Source organism: Coenobita brevimanus, chromosome 50 (assembly GCF_032717465.1).
Source record: "Coenobita brevimanus isolate Jiangsu-jjx chromosome 50, ASM3271746v2, whole genome shotgun sequence".
In the NCBI taxonomy this organism is placed as follows: Eukaryota; Metazoa; Arthropoda; class Malacostraca; order Decapoda; family Coenobitidae; genus Coenobita; species Coenobita brevimanus.
Genome location: NC_137003.1, coordinates 37,730,172 through 37,753,558, shown reverse-complemented (window position 1 = coordinate 37,753,558; position 23,387 = coordinate 37,730,172). Strand labels below are relative to the sequence as shown.

Genomic DNA, 23,387 nt, shown 5'->3' with positions numbered 1-23,387 from the left:
AAATGGGAGAAGGCACGTGACTATTGTGATGAAAAGAGTACAGTACAGTATATGTGAGTGACTTTGAAGGTGAGAAGAGTTGTGGTTGGCCAAGAAGAAGAAGAAGAAGATGGATGATTATGGTATATGTGTGAAAGACAAGCAAGGTATGAAAGTTGGTGATATTAGGGAACTGATAGGGGACTGAGTTGGTCAGTTACTGTAATATGTATGGACAAGCATATTACAGGGGTTTTGCACCTGTTTTTAATCTGATAGTCAGTGAATTGACTGATATGGAACTTATCTTTAAAGAATAATACCAAACATATATGTGCAGATGGTTAGGCCTGTGAGTAGAGCCTGGATATCATTCCAGGGTTTTGACTGGTTGGTAAATGAGTGTCTAGCCCATTTTACTGGGCATGTTGATAGTTCTCCCTCTATTACATTTTCCCTGTTTTCTGGATGATGATAATGCCATAGCCAGATGGGTGGCTTGGGTGGCAGTGGTTACCCCTGAAATATGCTTGGCCATCCCAAATTTCCCAGAAAATACTCCTGAATTCCCCATAAGAGTTCTTCTTGGGCCACCCCATAATTTGGTTAGGCCACCACTTTGCCATCCCATTTGAAAGATCCTAGCTAAGCTACTAAATGGTAAGGATATCAGATTTAGTGTGAAGTGTGCAGTGCATTGAGTAATTTGTTGACAGTATACTGTACACCTAATCCAAAAACCATGGTTGTGTGATACAGTCTGTTATATATATTGAGAAATGCAAGCCTTAAGCCTTCTTAGTGTTGCCTTTGAGAACTCTTTGCAGTGCAAGAGTTCAATACTCATCATGCCATATACTGTAAATAAAGTTCTACTTTCTGAAACATATGGAAGTAACTAGTGACACCCTCCTCACAAATATAAAACAACAGCTCAACTTGCCGCTGACAACTCAGTGTCACAGTTTCTTGTGATACAGGGTGTACAATATACTGTATCAGTAAATGTTTTGGCAGTTTCATTATAGTTAGGCTACTCTAGGATGTACAGTCCTACTTAGTACATATGCATACAGTCAGTTTTAACATATCCATGTGTATGTAACTGGTTTGTTATAATGTTATTATGTTAATTAGACATTCTTATTTTTTGTATTCTAAAAAAAGAAAAAAAAAAAAATTATTCCCCCAGCCTGACCCTGAGAGGTGTCAGAATTGAAATGAGTGCTGCTGCTGAGAGATTTACTTTGATCCCACTGAACCTCCTTATTGAGACAAATTCACTCGTACTTGATGTGGCTGTTGAATCTCTTGAGGTAAGTCCTTTTGGTATTTCTCTCACTCTGCCTTGTGATTTTCACTTTCCTAACTTACACACACACACACACACACACACACACACACACACACACACACACACACACACACACACACACACACACACACACACACACATAGGAAATGAAAACTTTCTAAATATGTTTGCTGATGATGCAAAAATACAAAGGAGACTTATTAACACAGACCCTTGCAACGAACTACTAGAAGAATTAAACTTCATGAATGGCAAATGGAATTCAGTGTGGACAAGTGTCACGTAATCAAGTTTGTGAAAGTGGCAAAAGACCAGATTGGGATTATAAGTAAAACCCTACACATATCAGAAAGAGAGAAGGACCTAGGTGTCATTATCAATAACAGACTATCTCCGGCTGACTACATTAATGAGAAGGTACGGAACATGTGTACACTGCTTGCAAATATGAGAATAGCATTCACATACATAAATGAAGACATGCTGAGAAAGATAATAACATCATTCATCAGATCATCCTGGTGTATGCATCAGTAGTCTGGAATCATCTCAAAAAACACATAGATAAGATTGAAAAAGTTCAAAGAGCCACTACAAGATGGGTACCAAGCTTAAGGGATCTAAGCTGCAAATAAAGACTACAAAAACTGAATCTGCCCACAACAGGAAAGAAGGAAAAGAGGAGACATGATTATAATATATAAATGCACATCAGGGAAGGAGAAAATAGCCATAACTGAACAGATAACCTGTGGGGAAGCATCAGCAAGAGAACACTGCAAATAACTGCATAAAAAGAGAGGCGATAAAGATGTAAGGAAATTTAGTTTAGGGCAATTGATCACTGGAATGCACTACTGAATGAAATAGTGGGTGCCAAAACAATTCATAAATTTAAGGAGATGTATGATGAAAATGGTTTAAGACACGGGACAGTACAAGCTTAACTCATTCCTGTAAAGATACAATTAGGTAAGAACACACACACACACACACACACACACACACACACACACACACACACACACACACACACACACACACACACACACACACACACACACACACACACACACACACACACACACACACACACACACACACACACAGAAAGGCTCTTGAAAACTAGAGGAGAGAGGGGAAAAATGGATGGCACACTTCAGATAGGGAATGACCTCGAGATTATACCTAGAGGAGTCAGAGCTTCTATGCCCATTAGTAATGCTTCGACAGCTCCAAACATGAAAAGTATGAGGTTTTCAGCTGTATCTAGGCAGTGAGTAGTTGCCTAGCAATCAAAACTGCAGCCACAACTAGGTCATAGGCTGGTTATTGTGTCCAAGTTTGGTCAGAATCAGTTAACTGTGAAAGGTAGAAGTGCCTGCCACAATTAAACAAGAAAGAATACAAGAAAGAAAGAAAGACCTGCAGTGAGGTCATTGAGTATGGCTTCAGGGATAAGGGACTGAATAGGGAGATTGCTAGAGATGGAACAATGTGGAGAACTACCATTAGGTGACCAAGGCCAACGCATGAAGGCATGTTGGAGCCTTTATAAACAATACAATATCACACTTTCCAAGTGTTCTTCCCTCACTGTCCCTCTTTATAGCCATCCATTATCATTTATTTGCTTTATTCTCTCCATAGGTTAGCTTATCTGGTGCAGAGGACATTGGTGAAGAGCTCGGTGCCAATGTGACAGTTATGGTGGATGCAATAGAGGAGAAACTCATAGAGAATGCTGAGAAAATCATCAGTGGAGTCAATAGGGCATTTCTCAATCTTTAAGCCATAGCTTGTGCTCCTAATTTTGGGGAGTCTCTTACCTCCTTCTGATCCATTGCTTTATCTACTTTATTCATGCCGTCTCCTGCCTGTTTCATGCTGTTTCTTCCCTCCGGGTCCATGCTGTTTCTTACCTGCTCATTGCATACTGTTTCTTCCCTGCATCCATTTATTGCTGTCACTTCCATGCTTCTTCTTTTGTGTTGTTGTATCCTTGTTTTTGTTTTATGCGGTCTTCTTTCCTTCTATTTCATGTTATCTCTTCCCTGATAAACTTTCTTGTCATATCTTCTCTGCTTCTTGTTTTATGTTGTCGCATTCCATTTCCCAATCTTATGCTGTCTCTCATTGCCCTATTTTTATTGCTGTTACACTTTTCACATGTGATCCTACAACTCTGACAGTGGATTTATCACTTTTCCTTTCTCTCTCTCTCTCTCTCTCTCCACCTTTCACAGGCCTTTCCTAACACTTCATCTCACCATATTATCTTACTCTCTCCTTCTCACTCGTCTCACACACATTATTCCTCTCACAACAACTCTAACACTCATCACTTTTTACACTCTCTCACAGTCACTTGAAGTGTCCCTCTTATTCTCTGTAATCTTACAGTATTTCAGTTTTTGTTCTGTCTCTCCCAGTTTCATGTTTCATCTCTCGGTCCACCTTCTCTCCATATCTCATCTTTTACCCTCTTTCAATTCCCTTGTGTTTTTGGATAGTATTTCCCAAGATACAATATGATACTTAATTTCATTGTTATTATTTTTTTAAAGGATAAGAGACTGTGCTGTCCTAAAGTTTTCTTTTCTTTTTCACATGCAGTAAAAAAAAATTTGTTACAGCTCCTGTGGGTGCAGGAGTCCAAGGTTAAAAAGCTTTTTTTGTGTACTGTAAATTATTTTTCCTGGTTGTCTAGTGGGTTAAAGTGCACCAGCTGAATGTGGCCCATTTGGGTTTAGTTCCAAGGAATAATCGGAGTTTATTGCTCATTTAATACTACCCAGGAAATGACTGATCACCCTCACCTTAAATGTCTACATTAAGTAGCCTAGCTGTACCGAGGCCACCGGGAGACTGTCTCCTGGTGGCCTCAGCTGTACTCTCTTGATGAGTCATTCATGATTGGATTGTTGATGAATGAGTGGATATCTCAAATGTTTTTTGCTTTATGTTCGTTAAGGATTATTGCAGCAAGAATATTTTAGCTCATTGTAGATTGTTATAGCATTATCTTGATTCGGTGTGTCTACAAACTTCATTTCTTTGGCACTATCATTAATTTATGGATATGCAGTACAGTACTGTGTGCTGAACTTGTGATATTTTGAGTACAAACACAATATTAACAATTAGTGTGTGGATGGGTGTCAGCATTCCATTACAACAAGCAAAGTGTGATCTTTGAACTGGCCAACACACTCATTTAATTAGTAACATTATTAGTATGCATGTAAACTTAGCATATGGTACTGAATAAAGCCAAGCAGTCTTATCATTGATATGTTGGATAGTGATGTTGGTGATTAGATTTCTGGTGACTTCTTGTCATACAAATTTGGTGATGTTATTCAGTGTGGCATAAAGCATTACCTCATTATATACCATAATAAAAGTCCTCTCATTCGACATCTGGTCTTATAGTATTTCCAGTCTTGCAGCAGTTTTCATAATTCCACTACGAAAGTTCTCGGCTCTTCCGACACATATGCTGAGCTGATCGGCCAATTTGGCGCTGTTGGCATTAGATCTAGTGCTTTCCATACCAATTTAGTGCCAATAAATATTAGATTTGCCTCATTATCTAGCACATTTTGAAGTCCAATTTAGCACGAAAGTTTGAACAATTCATCTATAGCTTAGCACGTTTTAAAGTTGTACGTAGCGCTTTTGAAGCTTTCTGCTTGCTACTGCATGTGCCATCAGCCATCATGACTTGACTCATAAGTGTCTGGCTTTGTGAGCGGGTTTGTCGTGCTATTTTACGGTCATCCCCTTGTTCTCGTGTTGCGCTATGGCCTCTGCTAGTAGAAAGCCTACTGATGTGAAAAAAATGCACCCACAGGGTGCTGACTATGACCAAGAGGATTGAATTTTTGAAAAAAATTGGAGGCGGGTGTCCCTAGGAAGAAGGTAATGGAAGATTTCAGTGTGGGTTCTTCCACCACATACAACCTTAAGAAACAGAAGCCTGAATTAGCGTTTAGTGTTGACCATCAATACTTGCTAGACACTGTAATTGCATTGGGGTGACTGGCCATGATTGCTAGAAACTTTTTGGTGGGTTTTCCTGGTCATCCGGCAGTTTCTGCTGTTTTGGCTCCTGCTTGGTCCTGAAGATGTCAAATGAGAAGGTTTTTACTGTATACTGATATATATTTTGTACATAAGGCATTAGGCCAGACTTCATACTGATGATCATGACATCTATCCTCATTTATGATCTTGTGGGACATTTGACAGTGCCTTAAAAGAAAGTTGCAAAATTGTTATGGTTTCATTGCAAAATTAGTTTAGCCATGTGAATTTTTAAGTGATAAGATTATAGCCTAGGTAGCTGTGCTGTTTAAAAATAGTGGCTCAAACTTTTCCCGTTTGAACATAATTTACTTCTGTATGCTGGAAGGGTGAAATTTGTTTATTTCTTCTGGTAAGGAATGAAATTTACAGTGCTATAAAGCATATTACAATAGTGATTTTTTCCTTCCTCAAGGAAATGTTGGATTATAGGAGTATATTTTTTCTATCAGAAAAGGAAAAAAAAAAAACTTGAAAAACCTGTATACAGCATTACTGCTAACCTTCGTGGCAGTTATGAACAAAAAATGAAATTTAGGAAGAATGTCACTGCATATAGGCTACATAAAAGGCAACTTGGATCAGTATGTACAAGTGAAGTATGCATATCAGGATAAATTTAAACCACAAAATACGTAATTCTTTTACTCGGTCGCTTGGTGCAGAGGCGAATCTATATTGTCTATCTATCTATCTATTGCCAGACGCCATAATCCCGTAAGGGGTGGCCATTTGACTCTGAGTTATTTGTTTTACAGGGAGGGGCACTAACCCTCCACCAACCCACTTGACACGTAGGGAGCACGTATGGTTTGGTTATATGGTTACCACCCAGCGTTGTAAATGGTTTCTTGGCTTACAGGAAACCATTTGGCTTGTCACTCAATGTAAAGCCACCTGTAACAGGAAAGATGGGAGAAACAGGAAGAGAGTAGGGCAGGCACAGAAAATGAATGATAAAGGCTAAGGAAGAAGTAGGCAGCATTACATCAAATGAGTGGATGATGGTCGCCACCACCTACCACTAATCTATATTGTCTACCGGTAAATAGCTACCGTACGGTAAATAAAATATCAAAGACAGACACCGGATATTTATTAATCTTTCCTCTACATGTGATATTCACATGGTAATACAGTAGTCATGTCCCGCACTCAGTACACTGTGTATATATACTGTATATATATGTATCTAAGGAGTCACATTACTACATGGCAGAGTCTTCTTTTAAACTACTGGGATGTTGTACGCATTTCTATTCTATGAAAATTCGAATAATTGTTTTGAATTGTCTGACGAACTTAAACCATTAACATTTTCTCCGTTCCAGTACCCAAAAGTGTACTTTCACATTATTGTCACGTACATACACGTGCACACTGGGTGTTCGGTCAATGCATGAAAAGCGTGACGAATGGCATTCCAAAAATATCCAATGTCAAATTCTATTAGAATTCTGTACTGTATATACTCAACGAGGCCTCCATTTCATTTCTCTTACTGGATTTAACAGTTAAACTTTTGTTTGTCCACACGTTTTCGTCTTATTGACGAAAATTAATAATAATAATTTGCGGTAAGTTGTGATCACAATCTTGCCGACGGGATTGTACTAAAATTAGCGGTAGTTATACACCGAGTGATCATTTATTTAGATAAAATAAAACCTACAGTATTTGTAAATGTCGAGATTATCATGTGGTGCCGGACTTTATCGTGAACTGTCTGTCGGTTGGAGTTGTTTCAGGTTCCTAATATGTCGTTCAGTTTTGGTGTTTGTGCCCCCGCAATATTCTGAAACATTACCAGCCATGACCGTAACAGCACCAGAAACATAACTCCGAAATACTGTTACTAAGAGCGCCATACTCGATATAGTTCAAACTGTCACCAACGCCGCTTTATGCATGCCAGTGAAAACAGTGTTAAACTCATGTTACCGTTCTCAGTTTGCAACGTGTGCAGTGGGTGAGGATTTTACGGGTGCTGGTGCTGCTATACAACTATTGGTAAGTAGGCCCTTTTTACAGAGTATTTTACATGTCTCCATCTCGCAACTTTTAAATACAGTAAAAGATTTTTTGGACAATTTCCGATTATGAAGTGACCATAGACCCTTCCGTCTGAGGAAAGGTACAGCCGTAAGGTTTAAATTAGGCAAGGTGCACATTCTGCTTGTCATTGTGAACAATCTAAATATGGCTGACTTGCGGAGAACTGTGAAGACCAAAGATCAGGAACGCGGGCTGTCATGGTAATAAGGAATGAATACTTGCAAAATGGGAAATTATTGTACTAATAGACAGAATAACTTTGTAATAATATAGGCCCAATTTGTTCTCAGTACGGTATACGCAAGATTTCTTGGATAAAAAGATGAAAAATCTCATAATATTTTAAACTTTACTGGTTGATAATTGCAGTATTATGAAGATCTGAATAAATCAGAAGGCTTATAGTACACCTGCATGAGTATTGGGAAGGGGAAGTACCATAGCCTGCCACTTACATCCCCGTCCGCAAGATTCTGTGTAACTATTGCACATCATTCATTCATTCATTGCCAGACGCCATGTATCCCAAACGGGGCGGCCAAGAGCTCAGAGTTAATTGTTTTACAGGGAGGGGCACTAATCCTCCACCAACCCCACTTGACACGTAGGGATGCCAACAGCATCTGGTGTTCCCAGGCGGTCACCCATCCAAGTACTAACCAGACCCAACATGACTAGGTATTTTTGTGAATATAGAGAAAATTACATGCAGGAGTCTGGTAATTCAATGTAAGGATAATAAGGTAGGCTTAAAGAAAGATTTTGTGTTGATATAATGCGGTTCCGTTGGTGATTTGATGACTGACATCTGTATGTTATTGTTTGCATGATATTTATTTATTTTATTATTATTATTATTATTATTGTGTGTGTGTGTGTGTGTGTGTGTGTGTGTGTGTGTGTGTGTGTAGTTACCTGTACGACAAAGGCTTTATCTTTAGGGATTCGAGTTGATTACCTTGTGCCCCACAAGGCTCTTAATTCCTTCAAAAAATAAATTGAAGTCACCCTGAATTTGTATATCCTTATATTTGCGGCAGACGTAACGTATGGTACACAGCGTGAAAAGTATGCTCCGTTTACAGTGGTTAACTCTGAGATAGAGGCGTTTGGCCGGGAGGTAATCGAAGTCAACACTCAGCCATAAACCTACTTTGTAGCAGTTATTCGGTTTTCTGTACTACTACTAATAAGATGATCAGTACTAATTGAACAGCCAGAGTTGACTTTGTTGAGTGATGCAAAGACCTCTTGCCTACTCACAGCTTTGCAAATCTAACCTGTCAGACTAAACTTTACTGATCTAGCCAAACCCAGCAGCACTGTTCTCTGAAAGTGTCCCTTCGTAACGGGTCCAGTTAGGAGTGTAGAGAAAATCACCTTTCAGATATCTTGAAACAACACGGATATTATCAGTCGGATATCCATCTTTATGGTAATCTGTGGTAATAATCCTGCCGTCACCATAATGTTAGCTGTTTTGCATCCCTTATTACAAATAGCTACTAGGTACAATCATCCCATTAAAAATAAATGAGTTAATTACATTAATCCATGTTGCCTGGCAGTCTTTTCTCCATCGCCATTGCCATCAGGAATTCTGTCCCTGCCATAAGTAATCATCAGTTGATCAGTCACACCTATCCACAACTGCTCATTATATATACAGGTGGGTTACACCACCTCCCTTTACTATGATCAGCTGCATTGTACTGACTGCTAACGCTTCTAAGCTACTGCCACATTGATATTCGATTACATTAACAACACTTTCCATCATGGTCCCTTTCAGTTCCATCTTTATGGTTCTGTAGGTAATACGAACAGATGTACCGTAGCCTATTGCATATACATCTGGCAGGCTTGTTATTTTTTCTGAGAATTTAAAGGAAGACCAATGTTCTCGGAGTATACCGTAACTAAATAACCTTAAACTATCTATCTATCTATTGCCAGACGCCTCAATCCCGTTTGGGGCGGCCACAAACAAATCGCCTCCACATCGCCCTGTCCCCCGCCATTTCACTGCCCTGCTCCCAACTCACACCCCCCTCTCTCATATACCTCTCCACCCCATCCCTCCATCTCATCCTCGGCCTCCCCCTCCCTCTTCCCCCCTCCACCTCACTCACATACACTCTCTTCGTCAGTCTCTCACCCTCCATCCTCTCCACATGGCCAAACCACCTTAAACGCATTTGATATAATTCGTAGTGTCAGAAAAAAAAAAAAAAATGCTAGAGGCTTGTGTAACGTTAATAGTCAGTGGTTGGGTAAGGCAAAAATGACTGTTGCTAGCTAATATAGTAAAACTCCATTCAGGCCAGCAACATTTGAAAACCGTCATGGTCATTCAACAAATAAGAGAGAATGTGCACCGAACCTAAGGTAGTGGGAGTGCCTTTATGTGGGCTATACCCATGTATGTGTTATGTCGTATATTTGTGTGTGAATATTTATGTACACTATTAGAGTTAACATGATGTAAAATGTACTCATATATTCCGGGTATCATACCGGTATGCAATATATAGTTCATATATATATATTTAGGATTATATTCTAACGAGGTACTAATATCTGGCGTAGGACTCAATCTTCAAAAAATATACTATGACGTTGATAATTGAGGATAAAGTTTGTGAAAAGTGAGACAATGAAAAACCGCTAATGGATGGTTTGTATAACTAAACGATGATGTAGGCGACCTATTATTACTGCCTCCTTAAAAGCATTGGGGAAAGTTAAGCTCGCACAGAAATGATATAAGGTAGATTATTGAATAGTTCAAGTTTCACCGTTCCTGTTGACTGGATTGAATCAGTGTTAGGAAATTATTTTGTGTCCACATTCTTAGGCCTTGTTTTCTGCTTAGCCTACTAACTCAATAGGGAAAAGTTAAATTGTTTTTATAGATGTTCATATCGTACCGACTTAGGCATATTTAAGACAATTAAGTTCTTCATAGGGAAATGGAGGGAGGGAGTCATGATTAATGGTTGCGGTATATTTTGTCCTATTGCCATACACGTTAAGGACACCTACGAGATGCTGAGCTAAATAGGAGTTTGAAATCAGCTTGAATGAAACGAGCTGGTCATTACGTGGCGTGGTGACAGTTTACTTCATCATATTTATTTTTGTTCCTGACACGTGCTGCATTAAAATGGCATTAGCTTTTGCACATAGCAGTTTTAGGCAGTCGTTAGGTAGCCTATGTGAAATCTGTCGCGGTTACTTACATAGTAAATTTATCTCACTGTAGGATGGCGAGTGAGCGAGTGCAGTTGCAGTTGAGAAGCTTATGCATCTGGTATTTAATTGTGGACTTATCTCTGCTTGTAGCATATCACAAGTACAGATTATGTTCAGGCCTTCAGTTAATGTTATAGCCCTTGAACTTGCATCATTTCACTCCCCTGTGTTGATGATAACGTGGCTGAGGCAATGAAACTGTTGTTCGACAAAGCTGCGCAAGTTCCGGAAAGGTAGAGCTGCCCGACTGTCTGCCGATAGCTACCAAATATTTGGAGGTTTTCCTGAAAATTCAACTCGACTTTTAGTCCTACAGACATGCATTGGTACTTTATCTAGCCAGGCAGTTGCAAGCTGGATTGAAGAGACAGAGCCACGAATAAGTGTTTACTGGGTCCTATGTTGAGACAGGAATGAGATTCACAAAATCACTTACGAAAATTTTCCTGGCGAGCTAACATTGATTTTATTTGAAGAGAAAGGTCAGGAAACGCAAGGACATCTTAAAATTTCCTTTCATTGCCCTTTCCGCAAAGATAAATCTTAGTTTACCTCAGGGAGCTTGATCATAAGTTAGTGTGTGATTCAACATCCGAGCTCAGAGTGAGTTGGGAGGGCGAGGGTTAGCGCGAGGCAACATAATAAGGTGAGACAGTCTGGGCGTAATGGAGGTAAGACATGTTGGGCCTAAGAACTCTGTACCAAGAGGCTGATCCTGTACTCCGTCCATAATGGAATACACAGCCCATTGAACGGCATCGATAGCAGATGAGTAAAGGAATCTACTACTTGTCACTTGGATACTTCGGAATGTTGATTATGTACTAAATATATATTCATAAAAATAATGAGATGCGTTCCTACGGCCATATTCGCAAAACTGAAAGGGCTAAGATGTAGGCACCCACCAGAATTTGATAGTTATGATACATGTTTGAGATGTGGTGAACCTGCATCCCACGTTACTGAGCATCGATAACGGGGTAGATGGACAAAACGCATCTTAAATCTGTGTCGTTGATGATCATCAAATATTTGGAGATTTTGCTTTTTCATCGCTATCTCGGTTTTAAGATAATGGCCGATAATGATGCCTGCAGTGTTTGCAGTGTTGCGTCTGGAAACCCGCAACTTGGATTTACTGAAGGGGATGGGAGTGTAGGGGATGGAGGCTTGCAGGCATCTTGAAGCAACACCCCGCTACGAGTAACAGTTGGGTCTGGCATGTATTGATAATCATTCCTCCATTTCTGTATTCTGCTCGAATATTATCTCCCTGATAATAGCAAGCCTCCGTCACGTCAGAGGAAAAGGAGGGCTGGAACAGTGAACTATTTGTTAGAGGACACAGGACTACACAGCCAGACACTGATGTGATACAGACATTCACTGGACATCCCAAAATGTGTTAATGTCATCTGATGGCGTTGTACGGATACACATAAGAAAATGTATCATACAAAATGCAGTGCCTGCGTGACCATAGCCCATCTTTTCTGCTTGGTTACCGTATGGCAGGCACCCAACCCCTTCAGAACGAGGACGTCTTATTTTGTTCTTGTCTTACCAGTTTTATTCAGATATCCTTCGGACGGAAAGGGTTAGAAAGTTTCCAGTAACCCCTTCAGAACGATGCCATTTTGTCTTGCCACCACCAGACGAATTTACAAAACTTTGGAGGGATCTCGTAGTGAAGGGGCTAAGATTTAGAGAGGTGTGTAGAGGGTACAGTGAAGCCCTTAATTTCTGTTTGGACATGGTAAGCATTTAAGATGTACAAAGCAGTGTTGTTTGGGGGGGTACACTGATGCGTTGCAGGGGTGCCCGTAGTGCAGTGATGATGTTAGTGGCGCTACTCCCTCAGCTTGTGCCACTCTGCTATCTGGCGCCTGGGTGACGTCACCACCTCGCTCCAGTGGTGGTTGGCTGACCCGCATGACGTGGCGCGGCTCCCACCCAGCTCGAGCCGACCGATCACCTGCACACCAGCACGTACCAGCATTAATAACGCAGAAATTAGTTGACACTCAGGCCACCAACACTCACTCATCTAAGTATAATCGTATGACTTTTATCACTCAGGCAGTTAGCTGATTGTAATCATCAAGCATTAGCTAGAGTTCTAGAATTGGTCTAACAGTGTTGAGTTAATGGTGTCACTATTAACATGCAGACTTACATAATTTGCTCACAGCTGAATATAATGGGCTGGCTTTTGGTGGAATAATGCATCAGGTTACTTAGACCGTAATTGAGTTAATGGTGACACAATAATCTCTCATATACATCCGACTTACTCTTATCAGAACTAAATCATCTGACCCAATGAATAGAATACAAGTGTTGTCCCGACCGTGAAATAGAATTCCAGAGTTGTCCCGACCGTGAAATAGAATTCCAGAGTTGTCCCAACTTTGAGACAGCAGTATGTCGCCCGACTATCTCGTGCTTGCAGCAGATCCTCTCTCTATCTCTCTCTCGTTGTGTGTGTGTGTGTGTGTGTGTGTGTGTGTGTGTGTGTGTGTGTGTGTGTGTGTGTGTGTGTGTGTGTGTGTGCACGCTAATGCTTATGTACAATCATAGACACATCTATCTTCCCAGTTCCGTCCAAAGAAAATTTACACCTGGCGAAATAGTGAAAACCTAAGATCTACAAGTGCGTGTTTCAAATGGTTCGATTTTTCCTCTTTATAGTCTTCAAACTCTGGGAAGAGTTGTGTCTTTGATTGTATGGTCCCTTACAAAATATAGGCTAGGCCTGTAATTAATATCCGGCTGAACACTGATCAGCTGAAAATATGGCTAAGATTCAGTTTGGTTGGTGCATTAGCTTAAGTAGGTGCGGATGAAAGGTGGAACAGTGGATAAAAGAAGGAGAGACTGAGTGAATGATGAGCAGTAGAAGAAAGATTGACAGATTGAATGAATGAAGTGCAGTATGTGCAAGGCTGACAGGTTGAATGAGTAAGGAGCAATGGATGAAAGGTTGACAGGTTGAACGAGTAAGGAGCAGTGGATGAAAGGTTGACAGGTTGAGTGAGTAAGGAGCAATGGATGAAAGATTGACAGGTTGAACGAGTAAGGAGCAGTGGATAAAAGGTTGACAGGTTGAACGAGTAAGAAGCAGTGGATAAAAGGTTGACAGGTTGTGTGAGTGAGGAGCGTGGATGAAAGGTTGACAGGTTGAATGAGTAAGGAGCAGTGTGTGAAAGGTTGACAGGTTGTGTGAGTAAGGAGCAGTGGATGAAAGGTTGACAGGTTGTGTGAGTAAGGAGCAGTGGATGAACGGTTGACAGGTTGAGTGAGTAAGGAGCAGTGGATGAATGGTGGACAGGTTTTGTTGTTGAGGCATCTGTGGACTTCCTGCGTCAGTCTGAGGCCAGCAGACCTCTTGCAAATTCTGCTGGAGAGGCAGTTCTGTCTGCAGACAGTGTAGTCGTGACACTGGGCAACACACACAAATGAACCGTCTACCAGTGCCCCTAGAGACCGTATGAGAGTCAGAGATCAACAACACTCCATGGGTGTAACATCTCCCAATAAAGCATCCAGTAGTTATACGGAGTCTTTATGATCAACATGAAATTCAGATGGTAAGTCTACGGGCCCACATCTCACATGAGTAAGGAGCAGTGTGTGAAAAGTGGACTGGATGAGTGATTAAAGAACAGTGGGTGAAAGGTGGACTGGTTGAATGACAAGGAACAGTGGGTGAAAGGTGGACTGGTTGAGTGATAAGGAACAGTAAATGGTGGACAGGTTGAGTGAATAAGGAGCAGCTGGTGAAAGGTGGAGAGGTTGAGTGATAAGGAACAGTGAGTAAAAGGTGGAGAGGCTGAGTGAATAAGGAGCAGTGGGTGAAAGGTGGACTGGTTGAGTGAAGAAGGAGCAGTGGGTGAAAGGTGGACTGGTTGAGTGAATAAGGAGCAGTGGGTGAAAGGTGGACTGGTTGAGTGAATAAGGAGCAGTGGGTGAAAGGTGGACTGGTTGAGTGAATAAAGAACAGTGGATGAAGGTGGAAAGACCGGATGAATAGATCTAATGAGCTGTAGCTAATTCGTCCACCTTCATTTGGTAAGGGTTTTCGTCATTATCCAAATTATTTCCGTAGTTCAGAAAATGCTGCCGTTCTTCATCTCTTCTAGGGCACTTCTTCGTTACTAGTATCGTATTATACTGTTAATTTCTTGCTACAGCTAAACATTCAAGACGGAGAGATGGCAATTTTAGGGCAAAATGAAGTGGACAAAGTATATTAACCTTTCACGTTCATGGTCTAATAGGAGGAACATGAGGCTGACTGTCTTGGCGGAACAGTGAATGGAGAGATAAGTGAGTGAAGGATGGTAAATTTGGGTAAATAAAAACCTGGTGCCCTCGTAATTGATCAATCGACCCCAATTCAGCAGGAGGAACTCAGGCTAATGGTGTCGTTATGGTATATTAAAATGTTGACTGAATGAAAAATGTAAAGGTTAAGTAAATGAAAGATGGAAAGACTGAGTGAATGAGAGACAGTACTGTTGAATGTATGATATGTGGTATGGTTGAATGTGTGAGAGTGCTGCTGAGTGAATGAAAGATATTTAGTACAGGTACAGCTGAGTGACTGAAATATGGTAAGGTTGAGTAAATAAAAATCCAGTGACCTCGTTCTTGGTGACTCGATCCCAATCCAGGAGGAGGAACTCAAGGCTGATGGTATCTAGTCCCTCCACGCCCGCTGGCAGGTCGAACACGAAGGACTCGTTGAACACAGGGTTGAGGGTTCGCTTTTTCACGTGGGTCTTCTTCTTGGCCAACCGTTGCCCGTTGTACAGCAGATAAATCTTCACGTACGGATCTGTGCCAGAGAGAGGCGATTAGTTTTGGGGGTCCTATTTTGATATCGCAAACATCAAATTACTGACGTGTTTCATAACCAGGCTCCTGTGATCCACATTCAGCTGATCAGAATCGTCTGGCGTTAGCTGATATAGAATACTAGAGTTGTTCCAACCATGGAAGGGTTAACAGATGGATCTAGGATTACGGGAGCTTGAATGCTGTGCGAATGATTATCTAGCGCATTTCACCGGGCTCACTGATAATAATTCTCTCGTTTTCGTGTTTTCTATTTTTCTTTTCCTGGATCCTACCCCAGCCCATCCTTACGTGAGAGAAAAAGGGAAAAAAATTACAGAAGATGATAGTGACGAGACGACGACAACGATGAGTTATTAGGTGACAGGAGAAAAGGGATTTGGCCTCTATCTCGATACTGGGGCTTGTCACGAACCATGCTGACTTGCAGAAAATACAAACAAGATGCACAATAATTAATTCCCACAGTGTTGTACATATGACGAGCAGTTTTATTCATTGTTGTCCCCTTCAGGATATCAAGTATACTTTCTGCGGCACGATGTCTCTTTGTCTTATTCTTCTGCCACTAAACGATTTTGCATAGCCTAGAAGAGACCTGTCGTAGTGAAATAGTTAACGAAGTTTATTTTTCATCTCATCAGTCACAAAGGTCCGTTTTGAACAGAATAAAATCAGCAGTTCTTAGAGTACTAAAGAGGATAAAAACGGCTATTTATGTCTTCTTGTTGGTCAGTCAGTGAACAGAATGAAACATCTTCAGTCAGGGATCTGTGATAATTAGATTTTTTTTTTTTTTTTTTTTTTGCTGGCCAATCGTTGTCTGTTGCACAGTAATTAGAGTCAGCACCTTTCCAGGGTCTGGTAAATACGGTACTATAAGGAAATGTTAAGTCCTCAGAAACATGCAGTAGTCTAGAGAATGCTGTCATTACGCCACATCTAGCCATCTGTAAAGAATCTTTAAACAGTCGGGGAAGATAGCAGATTTACAGACTACAGCAAGTAGATCTTCACCTAGCGATCTCTGTCAGAGAAATATTGATAGATTTTGTACCGTGTTCCACACTAGCGCGATTACTCAAATGGATGAATTAGTTACTTTACACTCCCCCTTTTGTCTTTATGTCCTTAATTCTTTCCTCTTCTTTCTGCCTGTGGGTGACTCAACACTGAGTGACAAGCCAAATGCTTTCCTGTACAAAAGGAAACCATTTACTACGCTGGGTGGTAACCATATAACCAAATTATGGCACCTGGAGGTTTAGTGGGTAATTACGGCCCTCCAATCGGATTAAGCCGGTAAAGTTTTATATCCAAGGGGTGGTTGGGGTTGATTGCTCATGTAATGCCACTCAGGGATGAGTGAGGCTTGTCACCCATATTAAATGTCAGGACCAACTTGCCTAGCCCCGGACTCCCACGCTCCTCATGGGGCAACGTAGGATTGGATGATGGATGGATGGATGGAAGCTTTACTTTCGTACTAAAATAATCACGATTAGCACCATTCATTATCGTATGTGAGTATTATTCAGCAGCTGTTAGGCTTATGGCATGACACTCGAAACGGTTTTGTGTGTGTGTGTGTGTGTGTGTGTGTGTGTGTGTGTGTGTGTGTGTGTGTGTGATAACAGGCCCAGTGTTATTTTTTAAATTTTTTAAAATAACAACAGAGGAAGGAAAGACAAATATATATATATATATATATATATATATATATATATATATATATATATATATATATATATATATATATAATAATAATAATCTTTACACCAGATTACTGGTGTCCTCCATTCATAAAATACCTGTAACAGTTAGACTTGAACAGCTGAAGGTTGAAGTTTGTAAGGAAACAACTCGGGGGAAGCGAGTTCCAGAGAGATGCAGTTCGGGGAACTGCATCTCAAGCCTACTGGGTCGTACGTTATACACATCGTAGTTGGGTGTACATTTTTGTAACTGACATTCTTGCTGTCTTTTTATTACTGGGTAGCTATGTTACTGATGACAGAGTAAGGAGAAAATTAAAACATGTCATTGTGTTAGTTTATGTAGAGATGGGATCTTGTGCTTGTTGTAGTTGTACTTAATATTACCATGGGATATTTATACAAATTACTTGCCACCCAGTAGTTGACGTCAGCGTGTAAGAGGAGACATTGCACGGGCGACACGAAAATTTTGATGGTAGTTGTCCTTTTCACATAAACCAGTGAGAACTGGGTATAATACTGCCACTGGTAGGGGCTGTGTATTACTGCTGCTGATAGAGGCCATGTAACTCAGGCTCGACTACTGATTCTTCGTAATCGGGCACACCCTAATAGTACCGTAAATAACAAAATATAACTATAATTTAAAATACGTTTTCCGAAAGAACAAATGGGACGATGCCAAGTAGTTAACCAGTTTCTCTGCCCAGATTTTTTAGATGTGCATGAGCTTTTGTAGTCTAAACCTAATCTTCCTTTTCACCAACAAATATTGGCAAGCTGACTGAGTAGGCTAGTCATATTAAAGGTCACTTTGTGTCATTATCCCGTATATTAATACTCTTATTGCCGTAGTAAGCATGATGTCCTGCTCATCTGTCTTGCATTTGGCAGCTGTTTTTACGCCCTTATCTAAGCCCCCCCTCACACACACACACGGTGAGAATAGTACACGAACTGAACCCTAAAGTGCTAAGCGGTAAAATCCGATAAATGCCCCGTTTTCCAGAAAATGAAGGAAGAGCACAGGGATAGTCAACAGACAGATTCAGTAGGTATTTTTAAAAACCGTCTACCTCTAATTTCTACTGTTAAGCCCAGAATTTTAGAGCTGCCGGAAGATATCTGGTGAAGGAGATTTTGATTAGCTGTGGGAGTCAGTTGTTCTGGTATGGTGAAGTGAGGTGTGGAGTGTAACCAACCAGTTTCGTGGAAGTGTAGCCGATCAAAGAGTCCCGTGAAAGTGTAACCGATCTGAGAGTTCTGTGGAGTTCTGTGGAAGTGCAACCAACATAAGAGTTCTGTGGAAGTGTAAGTGACCTGAGAGTTCTATGGAAGTGTGACCAACATAAAAGTTCTGTGGAAGTGTAACTAACTTAGAGTTCCGTGGAAGTGTACCCCATCTGAGTGCTCCGGGGAAGAGTAACCGACCTGAGAGTCCCATGGAATTGTAACTGATCTGAGAGTTCTGTGGATGTGTAACTGACCCGAAAATTCCATGGAAGTGTACCCAAGGGGAAAGTTCGGTGGAGGTACCGTATAATCGACTTGAAAGTTCTATATTGGTAAACAGGCGTGAGAATTCCGTGTTAGTGTAACTGATCTGTGGGTTCGTTGTGAGTGTGACCAAAATGAGTGGGAGTGTAATGGACATATGAGTTCTGAGAGTAACCAGCCTGACGGAAAACTGAACTCACACTCCTGTTGGACTGGAACGAGTCTCAGAGTCCTGTGAGGATGTAACCGAGCTGGTAATTCAGAATGTACCTAACCGACCCTCTGAGTTCCATGGGCGTGCGACTTGGCCGAGCTGAGAAGTGTAACAGAAATGAGAGTCATGGAAGTATAACCAACTTGAGAGGTGTAAGTGTAACAGCCATGGGAGTGCCGTGGGAGTGTAACTGACCAGAGAATATGAGTGTAACAGGCATGAGAGCACTGTGGGAGTGTAACCAACCTGAAAGCCCCGTGATGTCCATCTTGGGTAGGTTGCGAGCCTTGAGCACGACTACGGTGAGGCGGTTGGCGGCGGGTTGGTGACACAGGGACACCAGCAGCTCCCCGCGGCCCTGCGAACGGATCTGTGGGTAAACCGCCTACACATCACCACCTGCTGTAACCATGGAACTATTTTATAGTGGTGTAAGAGGCTCTCTTACCACCTCTTGCTAAACAGAGCTGAGGTTTACTGGCACAGTTAGCTAATTCCCTACTGTAGTTATGACCGTGAACTGAAGGAACGGAAGGCAATGATTGATTGTGTGTGTGTGGATGACAGAATGAGAAGGTGTGTAATGGATGCAAGAGCATAATGAGGTTGGGGAAGCGGACTTTCTGACACCATGTGGTGGTGGCTAAAGTCAAGGTTCAAATGCAGTGGAGGAATAGAAGGAGAGAAAGGAAGAAGTAGTCCGTACAAGGAGGGTAGAGAGGTTGCGAGAGGATGGAAAAAAGGCAGAATATAATAGAGAAGTGGAGGAGCGATTGGGTAAATCTGATTTGGAGCAGATGGGGCAGGTGAAGGTGTGTGCAAGATATTTACAGAAGAAATATGTGCAGCATGTGAGGTGGTATGTGGGGTGAAGAGAAGACGAAAGAGGGGTGCAAGGAACTGTATGGTGGAATAAAGAGGTGAGACAAGCTGTGGCGCAAAAGAAAGCATGTAGTGAGTGGATGGGAAAGCTTGGTCGTGGAGGAAGGTGAGAGACGGAAGAGAGAGTTATATGTAGATAGGAAGAGAGGGGTGAAATGATTGGTAAGAGAGAATAAGAAGAGAGTGGATGTGGAGTTTGGAAGGCATTTGAGTGTAAAGTGGAGGGAATGTAAGAAAACATTCTGGAAAGAGGTAAAGAGAGTTAGACAGGGTGATACAGAAGTTCGTTGGGGAGTGAAAGATATAAATGGTAGATTGCTAGTGAAGCGGGAGAACTCTTTCAAGAACTGTTAAACATAGAGGATGAAAGTGATGCGAGGATAAGTGGTTGGAGAATAGCTGGAGGAAGGAGGTGAGAAGAGAGGAAGAAATCAGTAGGATGGAAATAGTGGATGCAATGAAGAAAGTAAAATTAGGGAAAGCCCCAGGAATTGATGGAGTGTGTGGTGAAATGCTGAAACATGGGGGAGAGATAATAGTAGAATGGATATGGAAGATGTGCAGATTGGCCTGGGAGGAAGGTAGAGTCCCGGAGGATTAGAAGTCAGGTATAATTATTCCTCTGTACAAAGGAAAAGGGGAAAAAGAAGTGTGTGGGGCATCTGTCTTCTTAATGTAATAAGAAAAGTGTATGGTAGGATACTTACTGACAGAGTTAGGGAAATAACAGAGGATTTAGTCGGTGAAGAACAGAAAGGTTTTAGGAAAGGAAGAGGTTGTGTAGATCAGATATTCATGCTTATGTCTTTAGTGGAAAAGTTTCTAGAGAAGGGAAAGAAATTGTATGTGGCCTTCATGGATTTGGAGAAAGCATATGACAGGGTGGATAGACAAGGAATGTGGAAAATATTAAGAATAAATAGAGTGAATGGGAAGTTGTTGAATGCCATGAAGAGTATTTGTGAGGGAGCTGAGGCTGCAGAGCATGTGGATAGTGAATTGAGTGAATTTTTCTGTTTGAATGTTGGATTGAAACAAGGATGTGTCATGTCTCCATGGGTGTTCAGTCTGTATATGGATGGGGTTATGAAAGAGATACAAGGTCGGGCAGTGGATGTTGGAGCTGCTTTAAAGAGAGGGGGCAACGTTGGGAAACTCCCTGTACTGTGGTGTTCAAATGAAATGTATTTTTAAGTGAAGACGAAGGAGACCTGGAAGGCTTCGTGAATGAGTTTGGAAAAGTGTGTAAGAAACGGAATCTACAGGTGAATGTAGGGAAGAGTAAAATTATGGTCTTCGAGAGAAATGAAGTCACTGGATGCATTGTACAGTGATGTTGGATGATGAGGAAATGGAAAATGTGAGTACGTTTAAGTACTTGGGTAGTGTGATGAGTAAGGATGGAAGTTTGGAGGGTGAAGTGCTTGAAAAGGTACATCAAGGAAGAAAGGTTGCTGGCTCTTTGAAAGTAGTGATAAGAAACAGGGAAGTGAGCACGGAAGTAAAAAATTCGCTGCATGACAGTACGGAATTGTGATACCAACTCTAACGTATGGAAGGGAAGGTTTCACCTTGTTGGAGGGACACAAATCAAGAGTGAGAGCAGTGGAATTGAGATATTTGAGAGGAGCCTGTGTGGTTACACGGAGAGACAGACTGACAAATGAAGTAAAGGAGCTTTCGGTGTGGATGTGGATATGACAGAAAGCGTTAGGAGAAGTACATTGAGGTGGTTTGGCCATGTGGACAGGATGGAGCGGGAGAGGCTAACAGAATAGTGTATGTTAGTGATGTGGAAGGGGGGAGAGGGAAGGGGAGGCCAAGGATGAGAAGGGGGGATGGAGTGGAGAGGTATATGAGAGAGGGGGGTCTGAGCTGGGAGCAGGGCAGTGAAATGAAGGGGGACCGGGCGACTTGGAGGCGGTTTGTTTGTGGCCCCCTCTTACGGGATTACGGCGTCTGGCAATAGATAGATAGATAACTATGATTTGTTTTTGTTAAACGGGCAGGGGAAGGAATGTGCAGAATTTTCCTACGTTTTGTTCGTGCAAAAGATAATTTTAATTACAACAGAGTCAGTTTGCTTCTGAAACATCGTTCAGTTAATTCTTGAATATTGCAAGTTGATATTATGTTGTGTGCTATATGCTCGTAGCCTACACAATGAATGCCATTATAAAAAATAAATGACTAACATGAAAGAAAACATTGAGGTGCATTATTGAAAATAAATCATGAAGCAAGAGGTGCCAGAAAGTGGTATACAAAATGCGTACAATTAACAAAGTAATTAAGAAGTGATTTTTCTTACCACATCCCTCCTTGGTACATTATCGTCATGAGTGAGTGTACAGCATCTTCATGAGTCACTGGGTAGTTGCTTTATTTGTCATTAGATAATTGTTCACATACTGTAGGTATGTCAGTACAGTGTCCCGACAGATTTTAAAAATTGAGGCTGAAGTAAAGAATAATTCACATACCTCATTCTTAACTGATTTCAAAAATTAATTTGAATAACATGTAGTAGCTATAGCGGATAATGAGCTGTGTATTTGCATGAATGTTGTGAAGAACAAAAGATTAACATCAACAGTTAATGTCGGTAATGTTAATGCAAGTGGACTCATTACTGCATGGGCTGAATGGTAGTGACCTTTAGTGAACGTGGACTGATCTCACGGGTGAGGGAGAGTGTGGTTTCCGTGTTGGTAAGGTCGAGCTGTGCCAGCGGCGCCACCACCTCCCCGATGATGTCATCACGAGAGTAACGATCGAAGCTCAGAACCACAAAGTGCAGGGTGATGCTCTGACGGGGGAACAAACATACTTATTACACCACGACAACACATTAGTGTATCAGAAGCACTAAAGAAAACCACAGAAAGTCCAGTAAGTTTGATAGCTAGTGTATCCTGTATTAGGGTAAATTTTTCGTAATCAGCTTAACCACATGCAGCTTATACAACTAAACTTTGATAGTTTGTCTGCCCGTGTTCAAGTGTATCAGAAGTAACTAAGAAGCAACCTCGGCCTTACATTGCTAAAAATTTGCGAAGAGGTGCTGCAACACTGACCACGAATTCTAACGCAAGACTCTGTTTGCCCACACCAAAAAGTTACAAACATGAGTGAAATGGGTTACCTGAAGCTGTGAGTAGTTGATGCCGTAAAATGTGAAGTCCTCGTCATAAAGTGGTGACTGTGTCTTGCGGAGGACACGTGTCTTCACCTTGTGTTGCTTCTCCGGCAGCAGCTGCAGTTTCACGTAGGGGTCGCAGCAGGCCACGCCGGGCTCCTTGACAGGCAGGTCTGTGCACTTTACGATGGTCACTACCAGGGCATTCTTGTCGAAGTTATACCTGCACAAGAAAAATATGACCATGTTCTTACTTGCTCTTGCATTAAATCATAACTGCGGCAACTTTGATCCCAACCTAAGCACCAGATGGGGTAATTTGTTTTAGCTAATGAATTCTAACACTACACTGTAATTGTAATTGTCACTATACTTGAATGG

The 23,387-nt window shown here is 41.4% G+C and overlaps 1 protein-coding gene across 1 annotated transcript in view; it reads right to left on the bottom strand.

The window, feature by feature from the left end:
- Positions 1-10,592: 10,592 nt before the first annotated feature.
- Positions 10,593-23,387, bottom strand: part of LOC145399739 (synaptotagmin-4-like) — a 91,187-nt gene continuing 78,392 nt past the window's right edge. The window contains exons 5-9 of the mRNA XM_080272287.1: positions 23,013-23,229; positions 22,524-22,676; positions 19,232-19,355; positions 15,343-15,536; positions 10,593-12,671 (exon numbers count right to left, since the gene is read on the bottom strand). Of these exons, the coding sequence (XP_080128413.1) occupies positions 12,546-12,671; positions 15,343-15,536; positions 19,232-19,355; positions 22,524-22,676; positions 23,013-23,229 (814 nt within the window). The 3' untranslated portion in view covers positions 10,593-12,545. The remainder of the gene's footprint in view (positions 12,672-15,342; positions 15,537-19,231; positions 19,356-22,523; positions 22,677-23,012; positions 23,230-23,387) is intronic.